Below are 12,385 nucleotides of genomic sequence, written 5' to 3' on the forward strand. Positions count from 1 at the left end.
TCTGGGTTCCTGGACGACGCTGGGGAAATGGGACCAGCAGGAGCGTCTCAGGTCCTCCAACTGCCATTTATCAGGCCCGGTTGACCTATGTTGGGTCCCTAGACGGCAGGGCTGTGTTGATCAGAACAGACAACACTACCGGCCGGGCTTAAATGAACCATCAAGGGGGCTAAGGATCTCCGTCTCTCAATGCCCTGGCCTCGAAGATAGCTTCATGGGGCAGGGTAATCTGCTCTCTCTAGAAGAGATACATATCATGTGGGGTGGAAAACATATAGGCGGATCACTTCAGCATGTGGTTTACCTCCTCCCAGGAATCAGTGATGTCGGACAGGGTCTTTTCGGGGATCTGTCACAGGTTTGGGTCCCCGAATCTGGATCTCTTTGCCTCCCCATCTTCGACAAAGGTTCAGAGATTCTGCTCCAGCTTCCAGGCGGGGAGGGCCTGTGGGGGTGGACGCCCAGAATCTGCAATGGCAGTGGGGTGTTTTGTACACTTTCCCTTCCATTCCTCGAATTCCCCCAGGTTATACAGAGGATACAGGGTTGCAAGGTGACAGTTCTCTTGCTGGCCCTGGAGAGAATGGTTTAGAGGATGGTTCCCTTCTTTCCTGCATCTCCAGTGTAAGGACCCGTGGAAGAATCCGAAATAGCCTTGCTGACTACAAACAGGGGTTGGGAGCGACACAAGGACATTTCAATGGGCAGTTTGTAAATTGCGAGGTCTAGGCTGACTGTGCAGGGTTTTTCGTGTCTGTTGGTCGATTCTATCCTTCATGCAAGGTGGCCATCTGCCTTAAAGATCTATGAGAGGCCCTGGGAGAACTTCCTTGCATGGTTTAAGGGGTCCGATATCTCTCCTCTTCAGTGTGGCCTACCTTCTATGCTCCAGTTTCTCCAGGATGGGTTTGACAAGGAGCTATTTGCTCCCAGTGGGCCTCCATTAAGACTCTCAAAGGGAATCAGGAAGGCAAAATGAAGGGGGATTGCCTGGTAGGGAAGTTCCTTAAGGGTCTTGCTTCTTCTCGCCCCTGTCCTTATAAGGGCGTTCATCCGTGGGATCTGTCCTTGTGCCGAAATTCTTATAGGTGCCTCCCTTTGAACCCATTGGGGAAATTGACATACAGCATCTCACGCTCAAGACCGCATTCTTGATAGCTATTACTTCGGCTCATGGGGGGCTTTATTGTGTCGTCCTCCTTTTCTGTGGTCCTCCCAGATACTATTGTCTTACTGCTGTGATCCCAAATTTCTTCCAAATGTGTTGTCAAAGTTTGACACTTCTCAAGATCTGGTTCTCCCTGCCTTTTTTCAGAATCCTCAGAGCCCTGAAGAGATGGCAAGGCACTCCATTGATGTCCAGAGGGAGGTTCTGGAGTACCTCTCTAGAAGTGATCAATGCAGGCATACTGACAGTCTTCTGGTGACTTTTGGGCCAGCAACTGCTGGTCAGAACGCCTCTGCTGTTTCCATCCACTGTTGGAGCCGTACTATCATTATCATGGCATGTGTATTTTGGGCTTGCTCGTTCTGGAACATATCCGTGGTCGTTCCAGTAGGGGGGATGACTGCTTCCTGGGAGAATACTCAAGGGGATTCTCTGCAAGAGATCTGCAGAGCAGCTACCTGGCCCGATCAGGGCATGTTTATCAGACCCTACAGACTTAACGTGCATAACCTCCTTAATAGTTCTTTTAGGGTCAAGGTCTGGTCTGTTGGCATGGGTTGTTTTGTTCTGAGGCAATAAAGTGGTGTTGGGATGTTGCAGCATGTGTACCTCTCCTCATTGTCTATGCTTTGGTACTCCTCAGAGGTAAGTACTGGTACAAGGAAGAGGGGCCTGGAGGGAATGCTCGGATTACTTACCGGTCTTATTTTAAAGAAACTTGTAGAGCGCAGCTTAAGCCCAAATGCATCTTGGCGCTAGACTAAAGGGCAGTCTATCCAGTCCACAGGAAAAATGCTAAAACAGAAGAGTCTTAAGCGCTTGACGGAACAATAGATGAGATTCAGTACTGTGCAGAAGGAAAGGAAGCTGGTTCCAGTAAAGCAGTAATCCTCCTTACTCATAGTCCTAGCCTTCCTCGTCACAATACTGACAACCCTCCTCCTCCTTTCTAAGAGGGGAAGGTCTCATGATCCGGCTTAGGAAATTGGTAGCTGGGGATTGTGGGTAAGGAGGAGGTATTATACCTCAAAAGAAAGTGAAAAGGGGTTCCTGGAGTGGAGGCAAGGCCTCAGAACCAAGTACTGTGACAGGGAAGAGTAGGACTAGGAGTAATGAAGATTACTAGTAAACTTCCTACTTCTGGCTGAGGATGCGAGCGGATGCTGCCTTGCGAGATCCACGACCAAAGGCCACACCTATGGGCCCTAAACCCCTTTAATGTGATTGTTTTGACCCCAAATTTGCTGAAAAGGGGTCGGAACCCTTCTAAAACAACCCTCCCAAGTTTGGGCTTATTTGGCTCCGGGGTGGCGGAGGTAGAGCCGTCTAAAGGCACCAGAGAGCGTTTCCAAGATGGCGGGTGCACACATCCGTAGGTGGCCCGGAGGCTGTGCCCAGGGAGTATGCAACCCTCCCTCTGCGTCCTGGTGGAGACCCCTACAGGTCTAACTGTTGTGGCGTCCTGGTACCCTCTTTGCAGACCAGACAGATACTGGAGGACGCGCGCTTCCACTGCTGCAGCGGCTCAACGACAAGCTAGGGGAGACACAAGTGTGCCAGCGTGGGATGGCAAGCATTTGTAGGCCTTTCTGAGGACGCGACTGCAGGCTCTGGCCCCCAGAGGACTGGCAGGATTGGAGGCACTCTTGATCGGGCTGCATCTTAGATCGAGGTGACCTGGTGAGTCGGATCGCGCCTTCCTCCTGACACTGGCAGCAAAACGCCTGTGTCCAGGTTTCCTGTGGTGAGAGTGGTCCCTGAATCACTGCAGCTTTCAGACCTTTCCGCAATGTGATGGCTGCATTTCTCCTTCGATCTCTCAGCACCATTATTGCTGAGCAATAAAGAAAGGGGGTTTCACTTTGGGCATTATGTTGATCTGCATCTCGTCCATGCCTATGGCCTGACCCACCTCCATGGCCAACACCGTTGAGCGGCAGATTTACTTGCTGAAACACTGTGGCACAGTAAGTACCAAATTGATGATCTAAGGGCTCTCCCGCATCCTGCTGGCATCATCTGACCCCCCTATCCCGGGGATCTGTGGGAATCTGCCTGTTGCGTGCACACCTGAACCCCTGATGTGTCTAATTGAGTGGCTCCAACTTGGTCGCCGTGAGCCCCTGCTTTCTCTGCCTCTTGTCTTCTTTTGCAACAGGTGCCCGACTGCACTGAATTAAATATTTTTGGGCTAATTAAGTGGCTGCCTGCCCGGCTGGTTCTTCCTGGCATAATACCCTCTTCCGTGGGCTAATTGGTTAAGGGAAGCTCCCGTTGTTTCCCTGATGGAGGGGGCTCCATGGCCCAGTGTCTTGAGCCTGGCTTGGTACTGGGGGTGCTGGGTACTAAGGAGCGGTGTGGCTGGCCTGGGCCCTCCCCCATGTTGTTGAGGGATTGAGTCCATGGAGGGAATGGTCAGGCGCCTCCTACTTTCCTCCTACTTACCCGGAAGATCTGGGGTTTGGACTCCTGGCTCTGTGTGACTCAGTGTGATACCATGGGGGGCCTGCTTGAGGGCCTCGTGACTTCCCTGGCATTGATATCTGGTTCCTACCCTTCCCTAATGGTGGGGAGAGCTGGGACCACCGTTTGGCACTATGACCATCCAAGCAATGCTTTTTACCTTACTGTGTGCAGCTAGTCAACACTGACAAAGCACTCTATCCCCTCCTGCAAGGCCTTTACCAGAGAGCAAATCTGCCTACCTGAAGGCATCATTGACTTAAGCCTTTGCCTGCTGCATCTGTGCATCTGTCCTGTTGGAAGGAGGGCCGACTGGCCAGATGCGGCCCTTAAGAGTCCGGAAAGGACACTGTCTGCTCTTGTCTTTCCACATCCGTCTGCTGCTAGCCGTCTGGTGAGTTTGTCGTACTTTGTGCAGTTCTCTGTCCCTCTACCCTCTTTCTTTCCATCACTCTGCTCTCTTCCTCCATCCATGGTGCTCTCCATCTCACCTATTTACTCCAACGGCTACTCTATCATCTGTCCTACCTTCCTCGCGAAGCTTGGAAGGAAAAAGTTCAAAAATGATCTCCTGATCTCCAATCCAGGCCTGCCCATAGCCAACGGCTACGTCAAGGCTTCTTCCAGGCAGACCGTCACCGACATCCTCTTTATTGCTCCCTCCCCGGACCAATAGATTCCACATATGGTCTCTGTCCTCCCTCCTTTCTCCTCGTCTCCCATTAATGGAGGTACCAGAGGGGAAGTACACTTGGTGGGCTTTGCATCCTCTAGGTGCATCATTAATGTCTATCACAATGGCATTGTCATGGCCCAGGGCGCTCAGCCCAACTTTCTCCGTCTTGATAGGCGTCTTCCATCTCTCATCAACTTGCTTCCTTCCTTCTCCCGACACTCCTCCGTCAGACTCCGCCCTTGCCCCTTCTCCACCTCCAATGGGCATACCACGTCCCTGTACTCCTCGGAAGACCTTCAAAAGGCGGTAACCAGGTCCATCTAGCTACCCTCAACTCTCGCTCTGCCATCAAACACACTTCTGATATCTGTCTCCTTCTCGAAGACTTTGACCACAATGTACTCGCCCTCACTGACATGTGGTTCACTGACAGCTCTGTCACTGCTTTTGACACACTCCTGCCTGAGGGTTACAAGATCATCTCCATACCTAGGCCTAACCGGTCTGGAGGCAGAGCGATCTTGATCTTCTCTGACTGGATCCCTGCTACTATAATTCCTACTCAGTCCTACTCCTCCTCTGAATGCCTCGTCTGCAAGCTCAGCATCTCTCCAAACCTTTCGCTGACTCTCACCACCATCTACAGGACCCTTGGTCCGGTCACCCTCTTTCTCTCCGAGTGGTCTGACCTCACCTCTTCCCTTCTTGCCTCTACCTCTCCTCCTCAGTGACCTCAATATTCACCTTGACTCTCCGGAGTCGGCCACTGGACTCTTCCGCAGCCTCTGCAATGTTCTTTCCCTCACCATTCATCCCTCTGGTTCGACACACTGTGCTGGTCATACCTTGGATGCTCTCATCTGCTCAGACATTCCTATCTCCAACCCTCTCACTACACCTCTCTCCTGGTTTGACCATTCCCTTCTGTCTTTTCATCTGGATCTGCCATCTGGAGATGCCACTGCCATCTGTTTGAGACACCGGCGGATGGATTCTTGAGCAGACACCTGCAGCTTCGTGTGAACAACTGGAGCACGATCACCATATTATGGGACGATCACCAAGGGCCCACATGCCCTTATGCTGTACTAGTGGCTAGAAGCAACATATCAACCTTTAGGCTGGAATAGTGCCTAGTTGATGGAACAGCCTTGCGGTTCACCGTGCTTCCAAAGTGATTCTTTTTACGAAAATGAACACCCTGTGTACCATAAAGGAACAGCGCGTGACTCAAGGTGAAACGGAACAGTTATTGCGGATACAGATAAAAGAAAATAAATGGCTTCCGGAGTTCATATGTCAATTGCTGAATATTCTCTAAACATTTAATGTCAAATAAATGTACTTTACCAAATGTACCGTGTTGCTGTTTCATTTTAAAGTACAGTTTCATATTCCGAATTGTGGCGCGCTGTGTTGTGAGTTGATCTGTGTTGGTTTCCGGGTTCTGTGTGGAGTCGCGCAGAAGACGACTGGGCGCGTTTGCCTACGCAGCAAAGTAACGTCACGGGGAGAGGCGGGGAATATGAATGTTTTGATAATGTCAGGCTCAGGGGCGGGGGAATTGATTTAGTGCCGCAAAAGCAGATCAGCCAGGGCGATCGGGGAAAAGATAGGATTATCAGAAAATGGCGGCTCCCTGGTGCTTGTTTTCGCGTGTGTTTAATGGACGAAAACTCGGGTAAGGTCCATAGGAAAGTTTTCTAAAATCGAGCCACTTAGGCTTAAAAAAACATGGCCGACCCGTAGGGACAATAAAAAATTTTACTAGACCATGCCTTTAAGTCCCCCTGCTAAGCCTCAGCCTGCACTGCCTGTCTCCTTCTCTGTCATTTGACCGATGAAGCGAGTGTCAGTTGCTGCCTTTGCTGCCAATTTCATTCCCCCTCCCACTTCTGCCACAGACTCCAACACTGACTCTGCCCTTGCTAATCTTCACCTTTCTATCACCAACACCCTGGATATCCTTGGCCCTGTCATCAGGATCCAAATTAAGCCTGCCTCCAAGCGCAACACCTGGGTTGACTCCGACCGAGCCTCTCTGAAACCAGTACAGAGTGGCTGAGGGGAAGTGGCGGGCATCAGTCACATCCTCTGGCAAACTGGCCTGCCGCCTGCTCCAAAGGCAATGCAGACTCTCCACTCGCTCGAAAGAAGAGGGCTCAAATCTGCAAGGAACCTGCCAATCCTTCTGCAGTTTCCACATCTCCCCTGCCATCCCTGACCCTCTGTAGCTCTCTGACCTCCCACGTCCTTTCCAAAACTCTGGACATTCTGTCCTCACTTTCCTCTACCCCCCTCCCTCCACCCTCACCAGCTTTCATGCTTCCCTTGACTCCCCTCTCCCCTTCCCTAATTCTCTCCTCTTTCTCTCCCATAGCACTGGATGAGGTCTCTAGATTAGTCCTCTACATGAAAGTCTCCTCCAAACAGGTGCTCCCCTGCTCCTCCAGAACTATCAAGGACAACATTGCCTCCCTTGTGCCTTCCCTGGCTGATTTCTGCAACCACTCCTTTGCCACTGGCTCCTTCCCTCTACACCTCAAGTACTCCCTTGTGCATACCCTCCTCAAAAAGCCCTCTTCTGACCTCTCCTGCCCTGCCAACTATGACCCTATCTCTATAACCAACCCCCTTCCTGAGCAACCTCCTGGAGAAGCTGGCTATCTCCCAACTGACCCAACACACCGAATCTGTCGGCTGTCTCCACGGCCACCCGTCTGGCTTCTGAGCTGCCAAAGGCACGGAAACTGCTCTACTGAAAACCCATGATGACTTGCTCTCTAATCTTGACTCTAACTCTCCATCCGTTCTTATCCTCCTGGATCTTTCCTCTGCCTATGACACAGTCAATCATGCCACCCTGACTAATCAGCTCAGTGACAACCTGGTCCTCAGGGGCCTGGCACTGGACTGGATGACCTCCTTCCTCTCCAACTGACCTTCCCTGGTTCAACTGGGCCCTTTTCTCTCCCCTATCACACTCTCCACCTGCGGCATCCCTCAAGGCTCTATCCTCTCGCCATGACTTTTCAACATTTACATTACCCCTCTGGCCCATTTGATCTCTTCCTTCCCTCCTCACTTCCAATGTTATGCACATGACACGCAGCTCTCCTGCAAGCTTCCCTCTTCTTCCTCCTCTCTCATCCCTGACTGACTGCTATTCAGTCATGGTGCGCTGCCAATGATCTCTGCCATAATGCCAGTAAGGCTGAGATCCTTTTCATTGGGACCCCAGCTCCCACCTTCCCTCCCTCCCTTTGGTCACCCTCTATGGGTCCCCTCCCCTCACCCTCTTGTGAGGCAAAAAACCTTGGTGTCATCTTTGATTTCTCTCTCTTCACATTGCAGACCTTGCCAAGAAGGCCCACTATCAGCTGCACCTCCTCAGAGGTATTCTCCCTTTCCTCACCTTCCCCCAGAAACTCAATGGGGCTCATTAGAGGTCCGGCGGTAACTGTGCCAGTGCTACAGGCGGGTTGCTGCCGGAAACGTAAATATTTACCACCGCCTGACTTCCCGATGCCACCAGGAGATTACAACCCCGGCTGCCCGGAAAGTCGGACGCCGGTAAATTGTAAGTCCCTATTCCCCTAGGACTCTATGGGAGTGGGGACCACGGAAGCACCGGCACTGTTGCTAATGGTCCTTCCGTGATGGTCTGCCTACCATGGCCGCTGTGCCCGGTAGGGTCAGACATGTCGGACACAGCGGCTCCGGCAGGCAGACCTGTAACATGCTGGGCCAGAAACAACAATGCTGGTAATATTTGTAATGAGCCCCAATGTCTCCAAAGCTCTGGTCCTCTCTAGGCTTGACTACTGTAACAGTTTCGTTCATCCTCCCTTCGTCCCCTTAAACTAATCCTGACTAGGACTGCAAGACTTATTCTTGCCCTCAAGCCCAGGGACTGCATCTCTCCAGTCCCAATTTCTCTCCACTGGCTCTTGGGTTGCTGCTAGGATCAAATTCCCGACCCTCTGCATCATCCACAAGGCTTTCTGGGGTCTGGGTCCTGCTACATCCAACTCTCTCTTCCTAAATACCTCCCTGCTAGAGCCCTTCGGTCTGCTGGCTACAACTCTCCACGAATCAGACGCTTCTCTAAGCAAAGAGTGGGGGGTAGATGTCTCTCCTATGCAGGAGCCTCCCTCTGGAATAGACTCCCTGCCCCTCTCAGGCTCGAGCCAGATCTCCTTAAATTCTGGAAGCTCAAGACCCTATTTTTCTCCTCCTCCTCCTTCACTCTCCCCCACTCCCCTGCCAAAACCTTCTTCTACCTCAATGACTGGCTGCCTGGTTCCCTCTACAGGGCTCCAGGCCCCCCGTCCCGTCCCCCGCCCCCTTTGCTGCACTTGCCTGCATTCCCTGGCACTTTGCCCTCACCTCTTCACCCTTTTCCCTTCCCACCTTAGCACTTTGTTTTTTCGCAGACCGGCACCCCGCACTTCTTGTTCTGCATTTGCACGATTGGAATGTCACAAGGCATAGTAGGACAGTTACTGTATCTTTCTCCCTTCTCGCCCCCACTCCCTCTTTTTTTGTCTTGTGGTGCCTTGAAACACAATTTGTTGTATAGGCACTGTTAGCATGCCCACATCGTCCAAAGACTGCTAAAAGGCATTTGAGGCGATCCGCAATGCCATATCCCAGGCGGAAGACATGGCATACTTTGATGCCCGAAGGGACACAGAGATAATCGTGGATGACAGTCTAGTAGGCCTGGGCGCAATATTAACACAACGCGACCCGATGGAGCCAAACAACATCTACATAGTGGCCTACGCCAGCAGAAGCCTGACCGCCACGGAACAGGCGTACTCGCAGGCGGAAAAAGAAAGTCTGGCGGTGGTCTGGGCGTGCGAGTATTTCCATTTATTCCTGTTTGGGAAGGAATTCACCGTAATCACCGATCACCAGGCACTGCTCACCATCTACGGTGACTCCAAGTCAGAATGCCGCCAAGAATAGCCCGATGGGGTCTGCGGCTCCAACACTACAAATTCACGATAAAACACTGCCCTGGGAAGGACGAGAACCCGGCGGATTACTTGTGTCGTAATCCCACAGCCTCGACAGCATCCCGGCCGTCCATCGCAGACGCATACATTAACTATGTGATCCACCACCTCCAACCACTGCCGGTAGAGTGGACGGAACTGACGGCACAGTCGGAAGCAGACCCAGCCAACCGAATAGTGAGACACTGCCTACAGACAGACAGGAAACACCTCATGAGACAGCAAGCCAGAACGGAAACGGACGTGACGCGGGAAGATGTCATGTGGTTGGACCAGGTTCGAGATGAGCTAACAGTGGTGGAAGACCACATACTGTAAAATGGATGCAAGGTGGTCATCCCACAAACCCTCAGGGAACGGATAGTAGACCTGGCTCACGAGGCTCACTGGGGAGTGGTGGCAACGAAGCGTCTTCTGCGACAGAAGGTGTAGTTCCCACAACTGGACCGCATAGTAGAAACCATCGTGGGAAGCTGCCGCACATGTGCAGAGGTGGCTCCACCACCACACCCAAATCCACTACAGACGTCACCGCTCCAAAAACAAGTGTGGGAAGAACTTGCAGTAGATCTATTTGGACCGCTGAGCGATGGCTCCCATGTAGTAGTACTCATGGACGAACACTCAAGATTCCCAGATGCACAGATTGTTGAAAGCAGCGCAACCTCAAGCGTCATCCCAGCACTCGACAGGATGCTATCGGCATATGGCATCCCCAAAATCATTAAATCAGACTACGGTCCCACATCCATCAGCCATGACTTTCAACGCTTTGCCAGATACATGGGTTTCCAACATCGCAAGATAACCCCTCGCTGGCCCCAGGCAAACGGGATGGTCGAGAGGTTCATGGCCAGCATCAAGAGGACTCTACAAATTGCCCACATCCAAAACAAGTTGTTTGAGCAAGCCCTCAACCAACTGCTCAGGGAATATTGGCACACGCCACACAGCACGCCAGGGATATGCCCTGCGGATTTGCTGTTCAGAAGACCAATTGCCACAAAATTACCAGAAGATCCCCGGCCCAAGGAACCCACAGCACTAGAGCATGAGGCCCGAGTCAATGATGAAGCGAGCAAGGTCAAGACGAAGGAAAGCACGACAGGAAGAGGCGTGCCTGTGAAAACATCATGCAACCGGGCGACGAAGTCTGGTTCAAACAGCCCAAGAGTAGGAAAGAGGAAGCCACCTTCGCACCCACCCCCCTCATTGTAACACACACCAAAGGCACAATGGTCACTGCTCAGAGGGATGAATGTTCATCGGTGAACAGAAACAGCTCTTACTTCAAACGAGTGGTACCCCACCAAGGTGACCGCAAGGAAATAGACCGAGACCGCGAAGATGATATAGCTTGCGAAGAGTCATACCACGGAGATGGGGAAGAGAAAGAGAGGAAAACGCTACCCCGATACTGTCTGAGAGGGCTACCCCGGGCAGGTCAAGGCGCCCCCAGAGGAGCTGCATGAAACCACTTCGCCTCATAGAGTAAATGGGGTAAGAACTTGTGAGAATGAACTCGCATGTTAAAAAGGGGGAGAGGTTAGCATGCCCACATCGTTATGTGAGTTGGCCGCCCTTGCGGCCAAGGCGCGAGAAGCACCGGACATGACGTGGGGGAAAGGGAGGGGCGGGTCCTGGGTTGCGGCAGTTGCCGCTTGAAGTTTAATAAAGGAAGTTCGCATCATAACCCGGCTCCCGCGTATTATTGTAGAACGCGCGCCTCGGGGCCCGAGTATACGGGGCCCCCTCTAACAGCCACCTTACAAACATTCAATACAATAAAATAATCAGTGCATTACACCAAGTCCTAATTTCCCTCCTCCCTCTCCACACCAGTGAGGTACCAGCATGGCATAATAACAGGTCCCGGTGAGGTAAAGGGTCCGAGTAAGTCACGTGATTCAAATAAAAAAAAGAACATGTATTCTTGCCTCCCACTCCACCTTTAGCCCTGCCCCCCATGCAATACTTCAGAGCCCCACAAAAAAATACAGTCAGCAGTAACACATTCACTGGCACAGCAATCCACGCTTCTCCTGTAAAACTACACATACTACAGCTAATAGGTCTCTACTCTATTCTATTCTCCTAATTGGTAATGCAGTTGCAATTATAAATTCTACAGTCGCATGCAATCTAATTAGTCAGCCGGAGGCCACGCAGTTGTGAAGCCATTACAATGGCAGTAAGGCGCAACATAAATATGAAGCATCATAATTTATATACAGAAAAAGTAGCTCTGCTGTACTAATGTATGTGTATATGTTAATCATGAGTTTGACTATCCCCACTACGTTCAAGTGACAGAGCGGTTCTCTTTAGCTTGTTTGGGGCTGTGTATGTGTGATTCTGTATTGCTATATATGACAGAAAGAAAGAGTTTACTGTTGTCGTGTCCCTCAAATACGCGCTTTCGTAGATGGACCAAACAGCTCAAAACACAATTTTTCCTAACTGCTTAGAGCGTGCCGTGCTGCGCATAACAAACATGACAGCTGCTCTTCTGTACTATGAACACGTGGGGGGCGTGGGACAGTCCAAGCCGGCACAGGGGGGGCAGAACAGCCACTCCACTTCTTGCTGGAAACCTACCTGAGCTTTGACCCAAATAGCGCTGCGCTCATCATGACTGCGATGCTTTAATCTGCGACTTATTTATTTACTGCCCTTCATATACACCTACAGCAGCTTGGAACTAATGTCAGAAAAAGGAGAGACGAGTCGATGTAAAATGTTTAGCTTTAACCTCTATTTGGTGAATGGCGGCCATCTTCAAAAGGTGGTGTTCACAACTGAGAGAAACGAAAGCTAGCTAAAATGTCTTTCAAGGGTTTTTATTCTTTGTGTGAATTTACATCAGATGTAATTGTATGTATTATAGTGAGGTACTTTTTACGCGAATACAACTTAATTATTCGTTTGCAAATATATGAAATATTTTATTACAAATTCGTTTTTATATGAAGTGGATAGACTATAGTGGGTTCATAATGATATAATGATCGACTTCGTGTCAGACTACCTCTCTAAAACAATTCATGATTCAAT

General features: G+C 51.0%; 1 protein-coding gene across 3 annotated transcripts in view; it reads right to left on the reverse strand.

Annotated features, from left to right (window-relative positions):
• Positions 1 to 12,063, reverse strand: part of HIBCH (3-hydroxyisobutyryl-CoA hydrolase) — a 1,493,921-nt gene extending 1,481,858 nt beyond the window's left edge. The window contains exon 1 of one of the 3 annotated variants that reach the window (XM_069615663.1): positions 11,930 to 12,063. In XM_069615663.1, coding sequence (XP_069471764.1) covers positions 11,930 to 11,964 — 35 coding nt within the window. In that variant the 5' untranslated portion in view covers positions 11,965 to 12,063. The remainder of the gene's footprint in view (positions 1 to 11,929) is intronic. The other 2 variants (XM_069615664.1, XM_069615665.1) reach the window with 2 other exon arrangements.
• Between the last annotated feature and the right edge of the window lie 322 nt (positions 12,064 to 12,385).

This window comes from Ambystoma mexicanum, chromosome 9 (genome assembly GCF_040938575.1).
Source record: "Ambystoma mexicanum isolate Mex_15411 chromosome 9, UKY_AmexF1_1, whole genome shotgun sequence".
In the NCBI taxonomy this organism is placed as follows: domain Eukaryota; kingdom Metazoa; phylum Chordata; class Amphibia; order Caudata; family Ambystomatidae; genus Ambystoma; species Ambystoma mexicanum.